The sequence below is a fragment of the Rutilus rutilus genome (assembly GCF_951802725.1).
Source record: "Rutilus rutilus genome assembly, chromosome: 11".
Lineage (NCBI taxonomy): Eukaryota > Metazoa > Chordata > Actinopteri > Cypriniformes > Leuciscidae > Rutilus > Rutilus rutilus.
The window spans coordinates 42,688,949-42,711,038 of NC_140216.1; the positions used below are offsets into that span (position 1 = coordinate 42,688,949).

A 22,090-nucleotide genomic window follows, 5' to 3' on the forward strand; every position below is an offset into this window, starting at 1 on the left:
GTCCTGATGCACATCCGGGAAAGCCTACAGCGCTCGGGGGGAGGGCGGACCACTCCAACCGATGCTTTTAGCTACCCGGGAAAGCATGGCCATCAGCTTTGGATCTGACTCGACTAACGCCGACAGTCCTGAGGGAGGCAACGTAGACGAATCCTCATTTCCAGAGGAATCAAGCCCGCCTTGTGATGCTGTGAGTGACATGACACCATCTGCTGGAGCCCCGAATGAAAACACTGGGTCCCCGAGAGGAACCAGGCACACACGGAAGCCCCACGGTTTGCGATGTGGAGGGGGGCGTGGTTTTTTTTTTTTTTTTGTATTGTACCACACTGTTACCCTCAGATCACCCTGGCCACCAGCCAAAGTATCCCGTTTTTTAGGAAGAGATAGATTGGGGTATGGCAGAGGGGACTCTACGCACACTGAGATCATTGAGTCTCGATCTATAAACATCACGATGGTCATGTTCCCGCAATGAAAACATGACTCATCCACGAGCGCTGCCGAGCGTGATTAAGCCCAACACGCGAAACAGCGCTCGTGACCGTTAGGCAGATGAATCACGCGCCCACATCCAGTAAATACACGGGCGAACCGTCTTGAAAAAGATGTGCCGCGTGCAGCTCTTTTAGAGAGGAAAAAAGCTCAGCAGAGTGCTGAAGCGCCCAGGGAGAAACACACTCACTGTCGGCAGATTACTGCGCAATGCGATCTCGCTGGAACGCGCCATCACACAAACACACTGAAGAGCCGCTCGTCTCGTAGAATGAAGATGATTCAGAATGGCTTGTAGGAGTGAAGAGAACTCTTGGCTCCGAAGCGAAAACATACCTACATGTTGCAAGCGTACTTCCTTATATACCCACAACGTGGGGCGGACTTATGCTATGCAAATTCCGCAGACCCATGGCATTTATTTGCCATTGGTTTGTTTTGTATACTCGAAGGTGAGAGGCTTTCTAAGCGAAACCCCATTCGTCGTCATCCGACGTAACTCGGAGTGACCACGAAAGGGAACTATTTTTATTTAGAAGTTACCAAAATTATTGATAAACATGCACCTTGGAAAATAATCAAAGTTAAAGGAGCTGTATGTAAGATTGTGGCCAAAACTGGTACTGCAATCACTTTCAAATTACTGTAGAGCAGTGTATCCACTCCCCCTCCCCCCTGACTCGAGGTTGCCAGATAGGCTGCAGGATCCAGCAGGAACGTAGGCTGCAGTTTGTAGCTGCAGCTGTGGTAACTAGAGCAGAGCTGGCAACCCGGATGCCGAAACACTACTGACTTCGTGATTGGTAGATAGATGGAGGGCGGCGCTTCAGGCCAAAACACAAGATGACAACATCAACATCAGTTGAGGGCTGCAACTTCACTTTTTAAAAGACAATATCCTGGCCGGACTACTGTTGTCAGTGATATAAGTATTTGAAATGAACATGATTTCTTAATGTCTAGTGACATATCAGGGCCATTTTATGATTAATTGAAATACATTTCTTACATACAGCTCCTTTAAGGGAAGACACTTGCCTTGGATAAATGGTGATTTAATAAATCTTTTCAAAGATAGAGATAGAGCTTGGAGAAAATTCCGCTCAACAAGGGATTCTACAGAATGGGATACTTATAAGAAGTTGAGGAATATATGTACAACAAAAATGCGAAATGCAAAAGCAAATTATGTTAAGGACTGCCTGGCAACAGATTACAACAATCCCAAAGTATTCTGGGACAGAATTAATAATTTAACTAATTTTTCATCTAAAAAACAAACTAATTTCATACGAATAAATAATGAAATTGTTAATGATTCCTTTGAAATTGCCGATGCATTTAATCAATACTTTGCCAAAGGTAGTCCTATACCCTCTGATTTTTCTGATCTCAATTCTAATTTTAATACTCCTAATCATATTTGGGAAAACTCCTTCTCCTTTAGACTCATCAGTCCTATAGAAGTTCAGCAAGTTATCGACAGTTTAGATTCAGATAGCAGTGCAGGCTCAGATGGGTTGGAAATCAAGTTCCTGAAAATGGCCTCACATGTCCTGGCTTACCCTTTGTCTGATTTATTTAATTTATCATTGACAACATGCACTACCCCATTATCTTGGAAACGTACTAGAGTTACTCCATTGTATAAAAACGGTGATCAACATGACATTAATAATTATAGACCAATCTCAATAATTAATAGCGTGGTGAAAATATTTGAAAAAGATATTAGAAAAATATTTTAATGATTCCAATATTATATCTCCTTTTCAGTCCGGCTTCCGACCAAATTTTTCTACAACAAGTGCTCTTCTAAAAATTACCAATGATATTACATCTTCTTTTGATTCTAATAAATTAACTGGTGCCATATTTATTGATTTAACCAAAGCTTTTGATTTAGTTGACCATTATCTTCTTTTAGATAAACTGTATGATATTGGCCTTTCAAGATCTTCTTTACTTTGGTTTAATTCATACTTACACCATAGACAACAATGTGTTTTATATCAGGGAAGTTGCTCGGATTTTAAAACTATTGATAGAGGAGTACCTCAGGGCTCATCTCTTGGACCGTTATTGTTTTCTATTTTTATAAATAATCTTCCACAGGTTTGTTCTAATTGTCAAATTCAGTTATATGCGGATGATACTGTTATTTATTTTTCTAGCTCTGATATTTCTTATATTCAGCGATCACTGCAGTCTGATTTTGACGTAGTTCAAAACTGGTTTACTTATAACAAACTTTTGCTAAACAAAAAGAAGTCTTATTATATGTTGTTTAATACAAAACAAATCTCACTACCAACTGACTACTCAATTCATTTTATAGATGGAACTCCAGTGTTAAAAGTTGATGAGTTTAAATATTTAGGTCTTCTGCTTGATTCTCAATTGTCATTAAGATCACATTTTGACTTAGTTATTAAGAAAATATCATATCGACTTAGAATACTTTATTCCTCTATTAATTGTTTTACCCTTCAGGTTAGAAAAATAATTATTACTCAGTTAATACTTCCAATCCTTGACTATGCCGATATAATCTACCAAAACACCTCTGATACAAATCTTCGTCCTCTCAATGTTGTTTATAATAATCTTTGCAGATTTGTACTGAGGTGTCCATACAAAACGCACCACTGCCAAATGTATGAATTATTAAATTGGCAATCATTAAATTCAAGAAGGCATTTTCACTGGCTTCAGTTTATTTTTAAATGTTATCACTTAAATTATCCTCTGTATCTAAAAAAAAATTTCTAATTCCATTTCGCTCTTCATGTAATTTAAGGCACACCGATCAATTATTTTTTTACGTTCCCAAAATTAATAAAGAAGTAGGTCGTCGGGCATTCAAATGTAAAGCTCCATCAGATTGGAACAATTTACCAAGTGTAATCAGATCCGTTACCTCAGTTAATCTCTTTAGGCCATTACTACATGATTATTTGCAGAATACATGCTCTTGCTTTTGATTATACCCACTTTCAGTTATCATGTGAACTTCATTATACTGAACCTGAACCTGCATTGTTAGAAGATGGTAATTTCATTATTAAAACAAAACAATTCATTTCAGATTTTTTTCTTTTTAACACTGACTCAGCAAATCCACACATTGTTTGGGATGCATTTAAATGTGCTTTTCGAGGCCATGCTATAAAATTCTCTTCATGGAAATATAAACAAAATTGTAATAGAGAAAGAATTTTATTGAATGAGGTGCACAACATTAAAGATCGCTTGGATACAAATAGATCTGATTGCACTGAGCAAGATTTACAAAAATTAGATGACAAAGAAAAATAATTAGAGAGATTGTATCAGAATAAAATTAAAGGAATTATATACAGAACTAAAGCCAATTGGATGGAACAAGGTGAAAAATGTAATAAGTATTTTCTGCAACTCCAAAATAGAAATTATATCAGAATCAGAATCAGAATCAGAAAGAGCTTTATTGCCAAGTGTGCTTGCACCCACAAGGAATTTTTCTTGGTACTGAAGCTTCCAGTGCACATATACAAATACAAATACAAATACAACAAGAACATAGTAATACAAATTCTAAGAATGAAAAATATATAAAAAATAAATAAAAATAGTATAAAAGTAAAAAAGTAGGGTCACAGTTGGGTTTAGTCTGAATAAACATTTACAGATTATGAACATATTTACAGTATTTTGAGTAGTATGAATAATATAAATATCACCTGAATTAGAGAATATTACACTAGACAGTGGGAGTCTAGCGCATGTTACAGATTATAAACATATTTACAGTATTTTGAGTAGTATGAATAATATAGATATAAATATCACCTGAGTTTATTGCACTAGACAGTGGGAGTATTGCACTTACAGGCATATGCTCTGGGGGGCATGTTAAGTGTTCAGAAGGGAAATGGCCTGTGGAAAGAAACTGTTCCTGTGCCTGGAAGTTCTTGTGGCCAGTGATCTGTGTCGCCGTCCTGACGGTAACAGTTCAAACAGGGGGTGTCCAGGGTGAGTGGAGTCTGTGATGATTTTACCTGCTCTCTTCCTCACTCTGGAAGAGTACAGGTCCTGGAGGGTTGGCAGGGGGGCACCAATAATCCTCTCTGCAGTCCGGACTGTCCGTTATAGTCTCCTGATGTCCGATTTGGTAGCTGAACCAAACCAGACAGTGATGGAAGTGCTTAAGACAGACTCAATGACGGCTGAGTAGAACTGGATCAGCAGCTCCTGTGGCAGATTGAACTTCTTCAGCTGGCGAAGGAAGTACAGTCTCTGCTGGGCCTTTTTCACAATGGAGTCAATAGCCGCGTTTCCACCGCAGGAACTTTCCCCAGGAACTAGGAACTTTGGGCTGGTACTCGATGTGTTTACACCGCAGGAACCAGGGTCTAAATGAAGTTCCGGGTAAATATTTCCCCCTCCGATAGTCCCTGCTCACGAGGTAGTACTTTTTCAAAGTTCAGGAACTTTCAGGGGTGGGACTTGTGCGCTGCACAAGCTGATTGGTTGTGATCACGCCGCATTTTGGTTGGATGACTCCACGCAGCATTTTCTTTATTTTTAACCTCCCTTTTAAAAAGTGGCTTCATGCAGTAAAGTTGTCTGTCTGCAAATATGGAATTTAATAAAAAAAACTGGGGGACTGGCGACGAGTTTCAGGCTTTATTATTTGGGTATTTGTGGAAGAGGAAACTTTCTGCGCGTTCGTCACAGCCATCTCACGGCCAATGTCCGCAATAGCTGATAACATACAATTTTATATCTAACGTTAGCATTACGAGCTCTGAACACGCTTTATCAGTGCTCGTCTCTTTTCTGCCACAGCTTTTAATATTAAGTCATTATGTTTACACATTGTCATCTATTGCAAGGCAAACCATGTTACAAATTTACTATAACAGGATTGAAATAGCGCATTGAGGTTGGTAACAAACAACTATTTACAAGACTGTCACTATTTATGATTGATAGACGGGGTTCAGGCTTTTTTTAAGAGTATTTGCGCAAAAGGAAATTTTTGCGCGTTCGTCCCAGTCATCTCACAACGTACCTTGTCTAATTTTATACGCATACGAGCTTTCTGAACACGCTTTAGTATCAGTGCTCGTCTATTTTGTTATGTTAATTACCTCGTTACCAATAACTGCAGCACAGTTTGAATCTCCTCCATACTTATAAATGTGGCGCTCAAAACTGATTACTGTCCGTCGCAGACTGGGAGGAGCAGTTGCGCGCAGTTTACCTTCCCGGTACTTTAGACCGCGGTGTAAACGCAGAAAGCAACCGGTCTGGGGCAAAAAAGGTTCCTGGGAAAAAAGTTCCTGGGACAAATTGTTCCGGGTAATTTCGGTGGAAAAGCGGCTAATGTGATTTGCCCACTTCAGGTCCTGGGAGATGGTAGAGCCCAGGAACCTGAATGACTCCACTGCTTCCACAGTGCTGTTCATGATGGTGAGAGGGGGGAGTGCTGGGGTGTTTCTCCTGAAGTCCACGATCATCTCCACTGTTTTGAGTGTGTTCAGCTCAAGGTTGTTATAACTGCACCAGACAGCCAGCTGTTCAACCCCCAGTCTGTAAGCAGACTCGTCACCATTTTGGATGAGACCGATGACAGTGGTGTCGTCTGCAAATTTCAGGAGCTTGACAGAGGGGTCTTTAGAAGTGCAGTCATTAGTGTACAGGGAGAAGAGCAGTGGGGAGAGAACGCACCCTTGGGGGGCGCCAGTGCTGATGGTGAGGGTCCTGGATGTGAGTTTCCCCAGTCTCACTAGCTGCTGCCGGTCCGTCAGGAAGCTGGAGATCCACTGACAGATTGTGGATGGCATGGAGAGCTGAGTCAGTTTGGCTGTGAGAAGATCAGGGATGATGGTATTGAAGGCCGAACTGAAGTCCACAAATAAGATCCGTGCATAAGTCCCAGGTCTGTCAAGATGTTGCAGGATATAGTGCAGTCCCATGTTGACTGCATCATCCACAGACCTGTTTGCTCTGTAAGCAAACTGAAGGGGATCCATCAGGGGTCCGGTGATGTCCTTCAGATAGGCCAACACCAGTCTTTCAAACGACTTCATGACCACAGACGTGAGAGCGACAGGTCTGTAGTCATTAAGTCCAGTGATTTTAGTTTTTTTGGGAACCGGAATGATAGTGGAGCGTTTGAAGCAGCAGGGAACTTCACACTGCTCCAATGATCTGTTGAAGATCTGCGTGAAGACTGGGGCCAGTTGGTCAGCACAGGCTTTTAGACAAGCAGATGAGATGCCGTCTGGGCCTGAAGCTTTCCTAGTCTTCTGTTTTTTGAAGACTCTGCTCACGTCCTCCACACAGACCTTAAGCTCAGGTTGGATGGCAGAAGGGGGGAGGAGAGGGGTTGCAGGAGGTGATGGTGGATGTGTGAAGTGCACATCAGGGCGGGTGTGAGGTGTGAGTCTGGGCTTCTCAAACCTGCAATAGAATGCATTGAGAGTGTCAGCCAGTTGTTGATTCTCCACAGATGGGGGGGATGGTGATTTGAATTGGTATGAGCAGATCTTATTCGTTCATTAATTAAAATACATTATCTTAAACTCATAATGCCTTCATCACTCTAATATTCATCATTCTCCATTTGGTCCATGTAGTTTTGTGTCCATTCCTTTCTATTTTTTTTTAAACCATAATTGAAAAAAAAAAAAGAATGATTGTATTTTAAATGTCATGTTGAATAAGAATAAGAAGAACTTTACACTGAAAATGCTGCTCACAAAATAAAACATTGCTTTCCTAGTTTTTGTTTGACATTTTGCGCTTTTATGAAACATTTAAAAATGCACAAGTTTATATGTAAACATAATATATGTCAATTATAAATAATATTTCTCCTGCACTTTGGAATGAAAACTAGAATCATGTCTGTGAATCATTCAGAGAGGAGATACAAGAGCTGATTTTAAGACAGATATTGCAGAGCTTATGCTTCTCGATTCAAACAGTCACAATTTCATGTACAGTGCTATGCATAAGTTTAGACACCCATGCTAAAGTTGACTAAAAAGAGGAATAAAAAAATAATTTTTTGGAAATTGAACTTAATGCCTTAATTAAAAAAATTAGGAAAAATCCAACCTTTAAGGACACCAATTTTCTTTGTGAATGAATAATGTATCGTAAATAAATAAATGTTCTTCCTTAAAATACAGGGTGCATAAGTCTGGACACCCCTATGTTAAATTACCATAGAGGCAGGCAGATTTTTATTTTTAAAGGCCAGTTACTTCATGGATCCAGGATACTATGCATCCTGATAAAGTTCCCTTGGCCTTTGGAATTAAAATAGCCCCACAGCATCACATAGCATTCACCGCACCTAGAGATTGGCATGGTTTTATTTCAGTTAGCCTAATAGCTGGTTTGATTTGCATTGAGAGATGATCTTATGGAAAGTACTCCATGCCAATCTCTATTTTAATTCCAAAGGCCAAGGGAACTTTATCAGGATGCATAGTATCCTGGATCCATGAAGTAACTGGCCTTTAAAAATAAAAATCTGCCTGCCTCTATGGTAATTTAACATAGGGGGTGTCCAGACTTATGCACCCTGTATTTTAATTAATTGATTAATATGTATTTATTTACGATACATTATTCATTCACAAAGAAAATTTGTGTCCTTAAAGGTTGGATTTTTCCTAATTGGTTTTAAATATGGCATTAAGTTCAATTTCCAAAAGATGATTTTTTTATTCCTATTTTTAGTCAACTTTAGCATGGGTGTCTAAACTTATGCATAGCACTGTATATGAACTGTGTATGAAACGGATAAAATGATCAATTTTTATATTTGTACATTGTCCGAACTGGAGCACTACTAGCCTTTCTCAACTGAACTGTGTATGAAGCGGATGAGATGAGCTCGAGCAGACCTGGCAACCATGATTTATAGCAGAATGAAAGTGATACTAGATTTCCCAACTTCCACATTCTTATCGACTCCATTTTACTCTCAGAATTAAGATTCTTTGAATCAGTGAAATAGAGCATCAAAGTGTCTAGTGATGTTTACAGCCGCTTATGCAGAGATTTAAAAATCTGTGTCTATAACCTTTGATTCTGATCAAGGAGAGTCTTCAGGTGAGACGCATAAAGCCTTACATTAGCTTAAGAAACCATAAAATACTTAAAGTAACCATTACATTTCTTAATGTAATATGAAGTTCTTGATCTTTTTATTCAAATCCTAATAGTCGTTGTTGGACATATAGTTTGATTATAATTGTCTGTGTAAATTAATGTCCAGTATAAAGAGTTCTGTGACAACCTGCCTCAATACCAGAATAACATCAGATGAGGAGGGTTTCTAGAAATAGCAAACATGGACATCAGTTTACATTGTTGGAATTTATTCTGTTAATGATTTTAAACTGTTTAATGTAACATTTCTTTTTTAAAGTAAAAAAATAAATAAAATAAAAATAGGAAACATTTTATAAAGGAAATAAACAAATATTGCATGCTATAGACACTTTATCAGTTTGTAGTTTATAAGTGCATTTATTGCAGTATGTGTGCGTCCAGAAGAAGAACATTGACCAGTCGTGTTTCAACCCTTTCCGTCTGTTCAGACATGGTATTTCTATTGCTTATAGACATAAAAGGATGCTAAAATGTTAACATGAGCGGGGAGAGTGACATTAGCTTATCAAAATTCAGCACAAACAATGTTTTGGAAAAGCAGCAGGTAATTCAGTCATTTTGGGCCTCAATAATCAGAAAAATATTCAAATATTAAATTAATATTTTAATACCTTTTTTTTTTTTTTTTTTTTTTTGTGATTCATCAAATTAAATTAGGTAACCTGCAAGTTTTGTCATTTTAACATTAATTTACATGATCCCAAATCAAATTATAAACCAGAAGGTTTTTATAGTATCTCATTTTTTCTCAGATTTTTAGTGTCCTTTAAATTCTTCATATTTTTTCCACCAGGTTGTAAGTTTTATACTAACACACCAGATGTAACATTTTATTTAAAAAAAGTCTTTATCATATTCTTCACAGCTTTTTAAAAAAAAAAATACCAATAATATAATGGAGGAAAATGTCATGATGGAAAGAGAATACAAATATGTATACATTTTTTATTAAAAAAAATTATAATAATAATAATAATTTTGTAATGTATTGCATTTTAATGGTGTGTGTGAATGAGTGTTTCTGATCTCTTACTCGAGCAGCTCCATGAAGACTGAATGAATCATGGACAACACACAAACATTCAGACATGGAGCTTGTTCTCCAGGATGCAGGTACTTCAATCTTCATATAATCTTAAAGGAACACGCCGACTTTTTGGGACTTTATCTTATTCACCGTATCCCCCAGAGTTAGATAAGTCCATACATACCCTTCTCATCTCTGTGCGTGCCGTAACTCTGTCTGACGCACCCACCGCTAGCCTAGCTTAGCACAAAGACTGGAGGTAAACGGCTCCAGCTAGCATAATGCTCCCAATAGGTGACAAAATAACACCAACATTTTCCTATTTACATGTTGTGATTTGTATAGTCACAGCGTGTACAAATAACAAGGTCACATGAGACACAGCCATCTTCTAACCGTATACATCATATTCTGGTGCCGGGATATACAGTAGTTGGAGCCACTCAGGGTCTTTAAACACTGTCCAGAGACACACAGATATAGTAGACAGCTAGATGATATATGACATTGTCTTTGGACAGTCTTATCACTCTTCAACACACTGTCTTAATAGACAACCTTCTCATGTAGGATTTTTTTTTTATGTAAAATCATCCAAAATTGATTCTTGTCTCTATTATCTCTATTCTGTTAAAGTCAGTTTAAGGGTGACAGATCAATCTCACCGGAGCCCAGCTGTGTGTCCATGAAGAGTGACTCGTCTATGGAAGACCCAGTCAAATTTGAGGGAAAACACACATCAACTGATCTGAGGTACAACATTTTTGTTTAGACAGACAGAGAGACCACAGACACACACAAATAATGCATGTATGGCATAATTTGGCAAATATCCACTTATTATCAAAATACAGAAGTGGGTGATGATATTGTGTAAGCATGTATAACTCAGTGACTCACACTATTATAAAGCGCTGCAATAGCAGGCGTCGAGCATAGGATCAGGTCTCCTCTCACAGCTGATCCAGAGCTTCAGTCCTGATGTTTCACTAACATCTACTGAACCACAAAACACTGACAATCTGGACCAGAACAATATTGTCAAACTCAACCAAACTAAACACAACTACATCACTTATTGAGAAACACAAACACAACAACAGATTTAAAAGCAATGGTAAAAGATAGGTGGATGGATTGATTCTCCTATGTGTGTCACGGTCACCTGTTAGTCTACGTCTTCACTACATGTCCCATCACCCCCCCCCCCCCGGCTCACACCTGCACTCACTCCACCATTAACCGTACCTGCCAGCGATCATCATCATCACTCACCATGTTCAGCTGTTATCACCTTGTCTTCCTTATTCATCTGTGTATTTTAGAGTGATTTCACACTGGGTTTGTTTGCTGCGGTCCGAGTCCGAGCGTGATTGTTCCCGGCACCCCCCCGCAGCGTTTGTCTGGTTTCACACTCAACTTGATTCTATCGAACCCTGGTGCATTTGCGTGCATCTTACATCATCACAAACGTGCACGGCGCATGATAGAAAACAGAACGCGGTTCAATTTATTAGTTTTTTTATTAATTTGGTGATATTATGCGCAGCTGAGTGAACAGCACAGCATCACGAATCAAGCCTCTGTGGTTCCTCCCACTCACCACCAGAGGGCTCCATCTCCCGAATATTAACATTACACATTTTCACTCCATTTCCCATAATTCCGTGCCTGATACTGATTATCTGCACACCTGCCACTCATCACCCAGACTATTTATACAGCACTTTTCCACAACAACTAGAACGCCTAACATCCCTTACTGAGCAACTGGTAACCTCGCTACTGAACCTCGATTTACCATCACAAAACTCCAACCCATCTGCAGCAAACCCAGCAACCGGTTCACCTGCAACTTCTGCAGCGAGCCCAACAATCAGCATGCCCACATCCAGTAACACCACCACGAGTCCTTGTCTCACATTTCCTGAGAAATTCGATGGGTCACCCGCCAAGTGTAAGAGATTCCTTCTTCAGTGTTCCCTGTTTGTCGACCAACAACCCTTGTTATACCCAAATGACGCTAGTTGAATAGCCTTTGTATGTAGATTATTAACTGGCCGCCCTCTGGAGTGGACAACAGCAATGTGGAACGGTGGTCAGTCTCTTTTTTCTTCATTCTCTGTCTTCCTACAATGATTCTGTGAAGTGTTTGATCATCCAGAAGAAGGAAAGAGTCCTGGTGCTCAACTGTTACATCTCAGACAAGGAGGGAGAACGGCGGCTGAGTTTGCTCTCACTTTTCGCACGTTTGCAGCACAAACTGACTGGGTTGAAACCACTTTAAAGTTACTGTTCCGCAATGGTCTATATCTGGAGCTCAAATCTGAACTTGCCTGTCGCGATGAAGGAGCAACTCTGGATCAATTAATTAATCTGGCCATCCGCGTTGACTATTTGATTCGATCACGCAGACCCACTAGGAATCTGGCTTATCACACCATAACATCTCCTGACGCGCACGATCCTGAACACATGCAAATCGGACTTACACGCATCACTTCTGAAGAAAGAGAATGACGCATACAACAGAGCCTCTTTCTGCATTGTGGTCAACCAGGACACCTTAAAGCATCCTGTCCCAAGCGACCATCTCCTCGAAATACCACTTTTGTAAGTTCTCCAAGCTCTATCTCTCGCTCTTCATCATATGTCGAATTATCCGTGACTTTAATGTTTTCTGGCAAATCCGTGATAACCACGGCCATGACTGATTTAGGAGCAGCGGGTAATTTTATGACAATGACTTTGCCCAGTCTCATCTCATTCCCCTAATACTCTGTGAATCTGCGCTGGCAGTGGCAGCGCAAGACAGACGACCTCTGGGTGCAGGTCATGTTGCTTACTCTACCAGAGACGTTACACTACACACAGGATCCGTACACACAGAAACCATTCAGCTATTCCTCATTCAGTCACCTAACCATCCCATAATTCTGGGTCTTCCATGGTTACAACAACACGGCCCACAAATCTCATGGACCGATAGATAAATCACTCATTGGTCTGATAAATGTCAACAAAACAGTCTTCAATCCATCGCTCCCACTCCTATTCAATCTATCACCGTACTTCAGGAAACAAATACTGTCCCAAACCTTCCATCTGAATATTCCGACCATCAAGAAGCTTTCAGCAAGAACAAAGCATCTCAACTTCCACCTCACCAATCCAGCGATTGCAGCATTGAACTCATCCCAGGTTCAACGCCCCCCAAAGGTTGCATCTTTCCCCTATCACAACCAGACTCTGACGCCATGAAGTCATACATCGAAGAGGAATTAGCTCAGGAATTTATTCGACCATCCACTTCACCAGCTTCAGCCGGTTTCTTCTTTGTCAGTAAGAAGAATGGAGGTCTTCACCCTTGCATCGATTATCGAGGGCTCAACGAAATAACAGTCAAGTATCGCTACCCTCTTCTGCTAGTTTCAGCAGCCCTCGAACAACTTCGCTCAGCCAAATATTTCACTAAACTTGACCTCAGAAATGCCTACAACCTCATTCGTATTCGAGATGGTGACAAATGAAAGACAGCTTTCTCTACTGCTACAGGGCTCTATGAATATCTGGTTATGCCCTTTGGGTTGTCCAATAGTCCTTCTGTGTTCCAGGCATTCATCAATGACACCTTCCGAGATATGGTAAACAGATGGGTTATTTATATTGATGACATCTTCATCTACTCAGATTCCCTTGAAGAGCATGTCAATCACGTTCGTCTGGTCCTACAATGCTTAATCTCTCAGCAACTATTTGCCAAGGCAGAGAAATGTGAGGTCCACCAAACTTTGGTATTATTTCTTGGGTACGTAATCAGTCCAGAAGGGGTTGCCATGAATGACAGTAAAGTACAGGCAGTGTTAAAATGGCCACAACCCAACACGATCAAAGAGCTGCAACAATTTCTTGGATTTGCTAACTTCTACAGACGATTTATAAGAGGCTTCAGTACAATCGCAGCTCCCCTGACATCCATGACAAAGAGAGGAGGACGAAGATTAATCTGGTCACCAGCAGCTTTACAGGCTTTCCAAGACCTCAAGAACCGTTATATCAAGGATGACGCTCTCTCTCGGCAACATGAATCATTTCATTAACAACCATCCGACGAATCCACCATATCACCCACTCTCATCCTTCCTCCGGTTCAATGGGACATTCTTACAGAATTGACAGAGGCCCAAATCAGATCCACCTCCACCAGACTGTCCACCCGACAAGACATATGTTCCACCACCCTTACACAAGAAGGTCACCCAACACGTTCATTCATCACTCAGTTCCGGCCATCCAGGTATCACAGCCACCCTTCAACTCCTCACAAATCGCTTCTGGTGGCCTTCCATGCAGAAAGATACTATCTCCTTTGTCCAGAACTGTTCTACCTGTAATGTATCCAAACCCTCCAAACAACCACCAGCCGGACTACTACAACCATTACCCATTCCTCAATGTCCCTGGTCTCACATCGCAATAGACTTTGTCACCGATCTCCCCAATTCCCAAAACCACACCACCATACTCACAGTAATAAATCGCTTCTCCAAAGCTTGTCGACTCATTCCCTTACCCAAACTGCCCACGGCTCTTGAAACCACTGAACAGCTATGCAGTTATTTAACATTAATGTCAGTCTCACATCTGGTTATCACCCACAATCGAACGGTCAAACAGAACGCCTCGATCAAGAACTCACACAATTTCTAAGATCCTACTGTCACCAGAATCAAGCAGACTGGAGTCGTTACCAACAATGGGCTATGAGTATGCACAGAACTCCCGCCGCAAATCTTCTACTGGCATGACTCCCTTTCAATGTGTCCTCGGCTTCCAGCCTCCTTTATTCCCATGGTCAGGAGAGCCCACTGAACTTCCCGCAATCAATGACTGGCTACAATGAAGTGAAGCTACCTGGAACGAAGCCCATGTCCATCTACAATGAGCTATTAGAAGACAAAAGGACAAGCTGATTGCCGCCATCGTCCCAATCCTACATACCTTCCTGGTCAATGGGTCTGGCTCTCTTCAAGAGACCTTCGTCTTTGGCTGCCGTGCAGAAAACTCAGTCCTAGGTACATTGGTCCTTTCAAAATAGTTAGGCAAATTACTCCTGTTTCATATCAATTGGCTTTACCCTCTAGTTACCGTATCTCACCCACTTGTTTCCTTGCTCAAGCCTGCTGGTGGTCCAAGAGGGGAGGTAGAAGAGGAAGTCAGTGACCAGGGACCCCCTCCCATCATAGACGGCGAGGAGGCTTATCAGGTGCAGGAACTCCTGGATTCCAGACAACGGGGAGGAGTTCTCCATTACCACGTGGACTGGGAGGAGTATGGCCCGGAAGAGAGGTTCTGGGTAAATTCCGAGGACATTCTCGACCCATCTCGTACTCCAGAGTTTCATAGGACCCATCTGGGAAAACCAGCCCCTCGAGCTCGAGGAAGACCCCGGCGTCGACCACCTCCTTGAGTCAGGAGCCACTCACAGCCAGGGGGCTCTGTCACGAATCAAGCCTCTGTGGTTCCTCCCACTCTCCATCAGAGGGCTCTATCTCCCAAATATTAAAATTACACATTTTCACTCCATTTCCCATAACCCTGTGCCTGGTACTGATTATCTGCACACCTGCCACTCATCACCCAGACTGATTATCTGCACACCTGCCACTCATCACCCAGACTATTTATACTGCACTTTTCCACTGCTTCATTGCGAAGTCTTGTTTCACCCTGGTTGACATTTCTGAGCATTTTCCCTGTTTATACTGATTCCTGGTTTACTGATCCTGGACTGTTCTACTCGTTTTGACCCTCTGCTTCATGCCATTGTGACCCTGCTTCGTTTGACTGGATTTATGCTTTACTGTTTGCTGCCTGCCCTGATTATCTGCCTGCCCATCGACTACGATTGTGGACTGCCTCAGATATATACTTTGCTGGTGATTGACCCCTTCCTGATTGTGTTACGTTTACTATTACCAATAAAGATACTGCAAATGGATCTCAACGACACTGCCTCATCATTACACACAGGTTTACTGTGTGTCACGTTTGGCTTTCTGCTGATTGCAAACACACTCTTGAGGAGACAGTGGATTTCCATTAATTTGTTGCTCTGACTCCACGCGCTATGCACAAATACACTGCAGGCTCACTCTCGCTCGCATCCAAGGTAAATCATCAACACGGTCATCCTTTACATGTGTTTTAATTAACTAAATACATCACAATCAGCTAAAATGCGCAAGTAACTTTACTTCCTGAGAAAATGCGCAGCTTTCATACTCATGCGAACCACAGCACGGTTTGAGTGCAACCGAACTCAGACCACCTCCTCCATGTAGTCTTGGGTTCGGTACACCAATGCGCACCCGGGTCCACATGACAGCATTCACATTAGCTATTTTTCATGTGAACCGTGCCCCATTCCAAACTAAACTGCCAGTGTGAAAGCACCCTAAGTTCCTCATTGTTCTGTGTTCACGGTCAGTTATTGTTTGTGTCAAGTGTTTCGTACGTTGGCTTAACATGTTTGGAATAAATCCTCTTGTTATTTGAATCTGCTTGATCTTCGTCTTCATTTGGGAACCTAGCGTTACAATGTGAGGTTTATCTACATGTACTGTAATATAGTCTAAGAATTCTTGTCTCTGTTCTTTTGTTTCTATTCTATTAAAGTCAGTTTAAGGGTGACAGATCAATCTCACCGGAGTCCAGCTGTGTGTCCATGAAGAGTGACGTGTCTATGAGACAGCCAGTGAAATTTGAGGGAAAACACACATCAACTGATCTGAGGTACAACATTTCATAGATAGATAGATACACATATAGATACATAGATCTCTATGTGAGGTTTATCTACATCAGGGATGAGCAACTTCGGTCCTGAAGGGCCACTGTCCTACAGAGTTTAGCTCCAACCCTGAAAAAATCACTTGCCTGTAATTTTCTAGTAATCCTGAGGACCTTGATTAGCTTGTTCAGGTGTGTTTGATTAGGGTTGAAGCTAAACTCTGTAGGACAGTGGCCCTCCAGTATAGAAGTTGCCCATCCCTGATCTACATGTACTGTAATATAGTCTAAGAATTCTTGTCTCTGTTCTTTTGTTTCTATTCTATTAAAGTCCGTTTAAGGGTGACAGATCAATCTCACCGGAGTCCAGCTGTGTGTCCATGAAGAGTGACGTGTCTATGAGACAGCCAGTGAAATTTGAGGAAAAACACTCATCAACTGATCTGAGGTACAACATTTCATAGATAGATAGATAGATAGATAGATACATATATAGATACATAGATCTCTATGAGAGGTTTATTTACATGTAAAATCAACTATAGGGTAATTCTGTGTCAAATCAACCAAATTTCAGAAGTTTCTGGATAATTTTTTTATTTTGTTTTTTGTTTTGTTTTTTCTGAATAATGATAAACAGTGATGAGCATCAAAAAACTGTATTATATGCCATTAACAATTATTTACTGATGAATCCACTAATTTGTTGAGGGGAGTCTAAATGAGTTTTCAAGTATTGTATTTAAATGAATGAATAAAGGTACATTTTTACCTTTTACATTTCAACATTATTATTTCTTCAGACATTCCTCTTCAAATACAAGTATTAGATCTATCCAAAGTGACCCACATTTGGTTTTTGATCACTGAGAAATTCAATTTAGTTAAATTCAACAATCTGCACATGGAGCCACATTGAGATGGCTTTAAAAAATATTATTAAAAAAAGATATCAAAAGAAAAGTCTGTTAGGAACCAAAATCTAAAAGGATATTGAGATATCTTTCATACGTTTTGAGTTACAGGCATACAAACTATGAGAAAAAAATATATATAAAAGGTGCTTCAGAGTCCCATTGAATTTCTTTATATATCAAATAAATAAATCAAAAGTAACATGTTTGCCCAGGATCCTCTGGTTGAGACGATACAGAATGACTCTATATGAATTCTTGTGTCTGTTTTCTCGACTCTGTTGTATTGTCTCTCTTCTGTCCATGTTTGTCCATAATTAGTGAACAGTCTACGGACACTCGAGAAACATTTACAGGAAGCCACATGTCATCTACTCTGAGGTACAACATTTCTGTTGTAAAGATATTTTACTATCACTTTTACTTATTTAATTTATGTTTCTAATCTAATTTTTTCTTTTAGTTGTGATTCTCAACTGGTCCAAAGCACATTTAAATCAGATCTGCTGCAGACGTTTCAGTGTCTGTATGAAGGAACAGCAAATCGGGGAAACCCAACACTCCTGAATGAGATCTACACAGAGCTCTACATCACAGAGAGTGAAAGTGGAGAGATCAATAATGAGCATGAGGTGAGACAGATTGAGACACAATCCAGGAGAGCAGCAACAGAGGACACACCAATCAAATGCAATGACATATTTAGACCTTTACCTGGACAAGACAAACCCATCAGAACTGTGCTGACAAAGGGAGTCGCTGGCATTGGGAAAACAGTCTCTGTGCAGAAGTTCATTGTGGACTGGGCTGAAGGGAAAGAGAATCAGGACGTCCAGCTCATATTTCCACTTCCTTTCAGAGAGCTCAACTTGATGAAGGACAAAACACTCAATCTTTCAGAACTTCTTCATGTCTTTTTCCCTGAAACAAAAGAAATTGAAATATCCCGTGGTGAATATAAAGTGTTGTTCATCTTTGATGGTCTGGATGAGTGCCGTCTGTCTCTGAACTTTAAGAGCAATGTGAAACTGTGTAATATATCTGAATCAGCTTCAGTGGACGAGCTGCTGATGAACCTCATTGAGGGGAATCTGCTTCCCTCTGCTCTCATCTGGATCACCTCCAGACCAGCAGCAGCGGATCTCGTCCCCTCTGAGTGTGTCCATCGAGTGACAGAGGTACGAGGCTTCAATGAGCCACAGAAGGAGGAATACTTCAGGAAGAGAATCAGTGATCAGAGTCTGGCCAATACAATCATCACACACCTGAAGTCCTCGAGGAGCCTCCACATCATGTGCCACATCCCAGTGTTCTGCTGGATCTCAGCCACTGTTCTAGAGAAGATGTTGAGTGAAGCAGAGAGAGGAGAGATTCCCAAGACTCTCACTCAGATGTACACACACTTCCTGATCATTCAGACCAACATCAAACATGAGAAGGACTATGAGAAGAAAGTGAAAGATGAAGACATGATTCTCAAACTGGGGAAACTTGCTTTCCAGCAGCTTGTGAAAGGCAACCTGATCTTCTATGAGGAAGACCTGAGAGAGTGTGGCATTGATGTGACAGAAGCATTAGTGTACTCAGGATTGTGCACTCAGATCTTCAGAGAGGAGTTGGGCTTGTATCAGGGGAAAGTCTTCTGCTTTGTTCACCTGAGCATCCAGGAACATCTAGCAGCTCTATATGCACACATTCACTTTACAAACAAGAACAGAAATGTGTTTGGGCAAATCACCAAACAAAGACTGTTTTATAAGGTTGTAAGCTTTTTAAAATATCATTCATTATCTGAGCTGCATCAGAGAGCTGTGGATGAGGTTTTACAGAGTAAGAATGGACATCTGGACCTTTTCCTGCGTTTCCTTCTGGGTCTCTCATTGGAGTCCAATCAGACTCTCTTACGAGAACTACTGACACAGACTGGAAGCTGCTCCTACAACAAAGAGGAAACAGTTCAGTACATCAAACAGAAGATCAGGGAGAATCGCTCTCCAGAGAGATCCATCAATCTGTTCCACTGTCTGAATGAACTGGGTGATGATTCACTGATGCAGGAGATCCAAGATTATCTGAAATCTGGAAAAATAGGAGAAACCAAACTCTCCTCTTCGCAGTGGTCAGCTCTAGTTTATGTGTTGCTGACATCAGAGCAGAAGATGGATGTTTTTGAGCTAAAACATTTTATTGGAGCACAAAATACAGCAGATGAAGTTCTTCAGAAGCTGCTGCCTGTGGTAAAAGAATCCAGATCAGTTCAGTAAGTCACAGACAACAATCATTACACTGATAAAACATGATCACATTTTTGAGTTTAGCATTTGCTTTCATAGCTAAGCAATACTGTAAAAGGAGAAATTCATATATATCTGATAATTTATATCAGTGTTTCCTGACCTGAGAGACTGAAGAGTGTCATTGTTCTCTACAGGTTGTGTGATTGTGGTGTTACAGATGAAGGTTGTGCTGCTCTGACTTCAGCTCTGAGATCAAACCCCTCACACCTCAGAAAACTGGATCTGTCATTGAATAAAGTAGGAGACTCAGGAGTCAAACAGCTTTCTGATCTACTACAGGATCATCACTGTAAACTGGAAATACTGTGGTAGGATTTGATAAAAGTCTCAACGTTGTCTGTTTTTCTCCTGTGGTGAATAATGAATGATATACAAAAATAATATATACAAAAAAAGTAACAGAAAAGGATGTTTAATATTCAGTGGATTCTTTACAAAGCTAGAGGTAATTTTACTTTTGATAGTTTTTGATAGTTATAAACATGATTGGATGCTGTGAAGAGGTGACAACTGCTTTCATATACAAATCTGTTGAGGAGAAAGGAGAAAATCATATATATATATATATGTAAGGGGTAGGGTGGTTGAGACGGGAAGTGTAGCTTGAAGGCCTGCCCACTGGCACTGATTATTTGGATCAGGTGGCATAAGTGACACGTCCCTTTAAATGTCTTGCGAGTCATGGACAGGAGAACATTAGTGTGGTGTGAGTTGAAGAGGGAGCCTCTTGGAGTATCAGCTGTGCAAACGGGAGAACCTCGGCCTGGCGTCTGTGCATATTGTGACCAGTAAATGGTACACACAGTTACGAGTTTACAGAAACTACAGAAACTTTGCTTGCATAATAGCGAGTAGTGATTCTACACGGGTTTTCAGCAACAAGCAACGCTGTCAAGAGTGTGCACAGCTATTAGTCATCCACACCATTAAACTTCATTGGTACGGTGCATTAGGGGTGTGCATTGGCACTGCCCTCACGATTCGATTCGATTACGATTCACCAGGTAACGATTCGATTCAATTCGATTCTACGATGCATTGCGATGCATCAAAATTCTACTGCACACAACAAGGCAAAATTTTCATCAGTCATGAGGCAATACAAGCAGTCAGATATTGAACAACAGATTTTATTGGCTGCTATGTGTGTATTATCACTCTCCTGTATCTTTGACATAAATGTCATTAAATAAAATAAAATAAAATTGAATGGTACAGGGTATTGGATATGACATTTTCAAACCTGAAAAAGAAAGCATAAATCACTGCTTTCAGTGCTTTGAATGAGAAATGTTTCTCTTCTCTCTGCTTGAGAACCATTTGAAATTAAATTTAAACTTTATTGTCCAACTCAAGGCCAGAAAATAAACAGTGTAGGGTGTAACGGTTCACAAAATTCATGGTTCGGTTCAATACGATACACTTGTGTCACGGTTCGGTATGTTTATCATAAAGTATGACTTTTTTTTTTCTTTGAGCAATGATGGAGCTATAATTGACTCTTCTTAGGAGCATATAAAACAAAACAGCTCCTTGGAAAAAATTAAATGTAATATTTTGTGCTTATAAACAAATGTTTATTTTAGTTCAGATTAACATTTGAGGGCAGCAATGTTATTCATAATGTCGAAATAAATCCGACATAATGTTACTTGAAAGCATTATAGCCTACTATTCCTGCCAAACTTCCAAAGTTGCAGTTAGTGTTACTACAGTAAATCCATGGTGAATATTGCAGATCTGTGGACACTGGATAGTTCATTCATGTCACAATGTTCTCTTACGAGAGATACTCTCGTACTGCGTAGAATACGCTAGGGGAAAATCCTTTTCCACGAGAATACTGAAGCCAAAAAAAATTATCCTTTAATTTTGTATTAATGTAAAACGCGTTGCGGCAGCATACAGACATAGGCGAGGCAGCTCGCGCGCCTATTGGTTGGTCTGCTGGCAACTGCTTAAGCCTATCGAGCGAGACCTAGAGTGACGTCAGACCCAATGAGGGCGCTTCGCGCCCTCTGCGTCACGTCCCGCCGAGACGGGCGTGGCTTAGGTCTATAAATACCGCTCGCAGGCATTATTTCTCTGATTTTTCATCCTTCAGCGAAGCAACTCACATCGCTGGATCCGAGAAGAAGCCGCGCTGTTGAAGAAGCACCTCAGCGGGACGAGTCGACGAAGCTGCTGGCCGCGCCGCCTTCATCGCCTTCCTGCTGCGCTATCCAGCGCCCATATCCTTTATTGCACTGTGTGTGTGTGTTCGCCGGCGCGACTCACACTGTCTAAAAGAGCTGCGTCTTTTTCAAGATGCCTGCTTGTGGCTCGTGCAAAGCCACACTCAGCGACGGGGACCGCCATGTCATCTGCGCTTCCTGCCTGGGTCAAGA

The 22,090-nt window shown here is 40.8% G+C and overlaps 1 protein-coding gene across 3 annotated transcripts in view; it reads left to right on the plus strand.

The window, feature by feature from the left end:
* The first annotated feature begins 8,478 nt into the window (after window positions 1-8,478).
* Window positions 8,479-22,090, plus strand: part of LOC311300281 (NLR family CARD domain-containing protein 3-like) — an 88,274-nt gene continuing 74,662 nt past the window's right edge. For all 3 annotated transcript variants that reach the window (XR_014629257.1, XM_084424479.1, XM_084424480.1), the window contains exons 1-8: window positions 8,479-8,610; window positions 9,715-9,786; window positions 10,337-10,453; window positions 16,379-16,495; window positions 16,824-16,940; window positions 17,728-17,787; window positions 17,870-19,666; window positions 19,838-20,011. Coding sequence is in view for 2 of the 3 variants with exons in the window: in XM_084424479.1 (XP_084280605.1) it covers window positions 9,737-9,786; window positions 10,337-10,453; window positions 16,379-16,495; window positions 16,824-16,940; window positions 17,728-17,787; window positions 17,870-19,666; window positions 19,838-20,011 (2,432 nt within the window). In the remaining variant the exon portion in view is untranslated. The remainder of the gene's footprint in view (window positions 8,611-9,714; window positions 9,787-10,336; window positions 10,454-16,378; window positions 16,496-16,823; window positions 16,941-17,727; window positions 17,788-17,869; window positions 19,667-19,837; window positions 20,012-22,090) is intronic.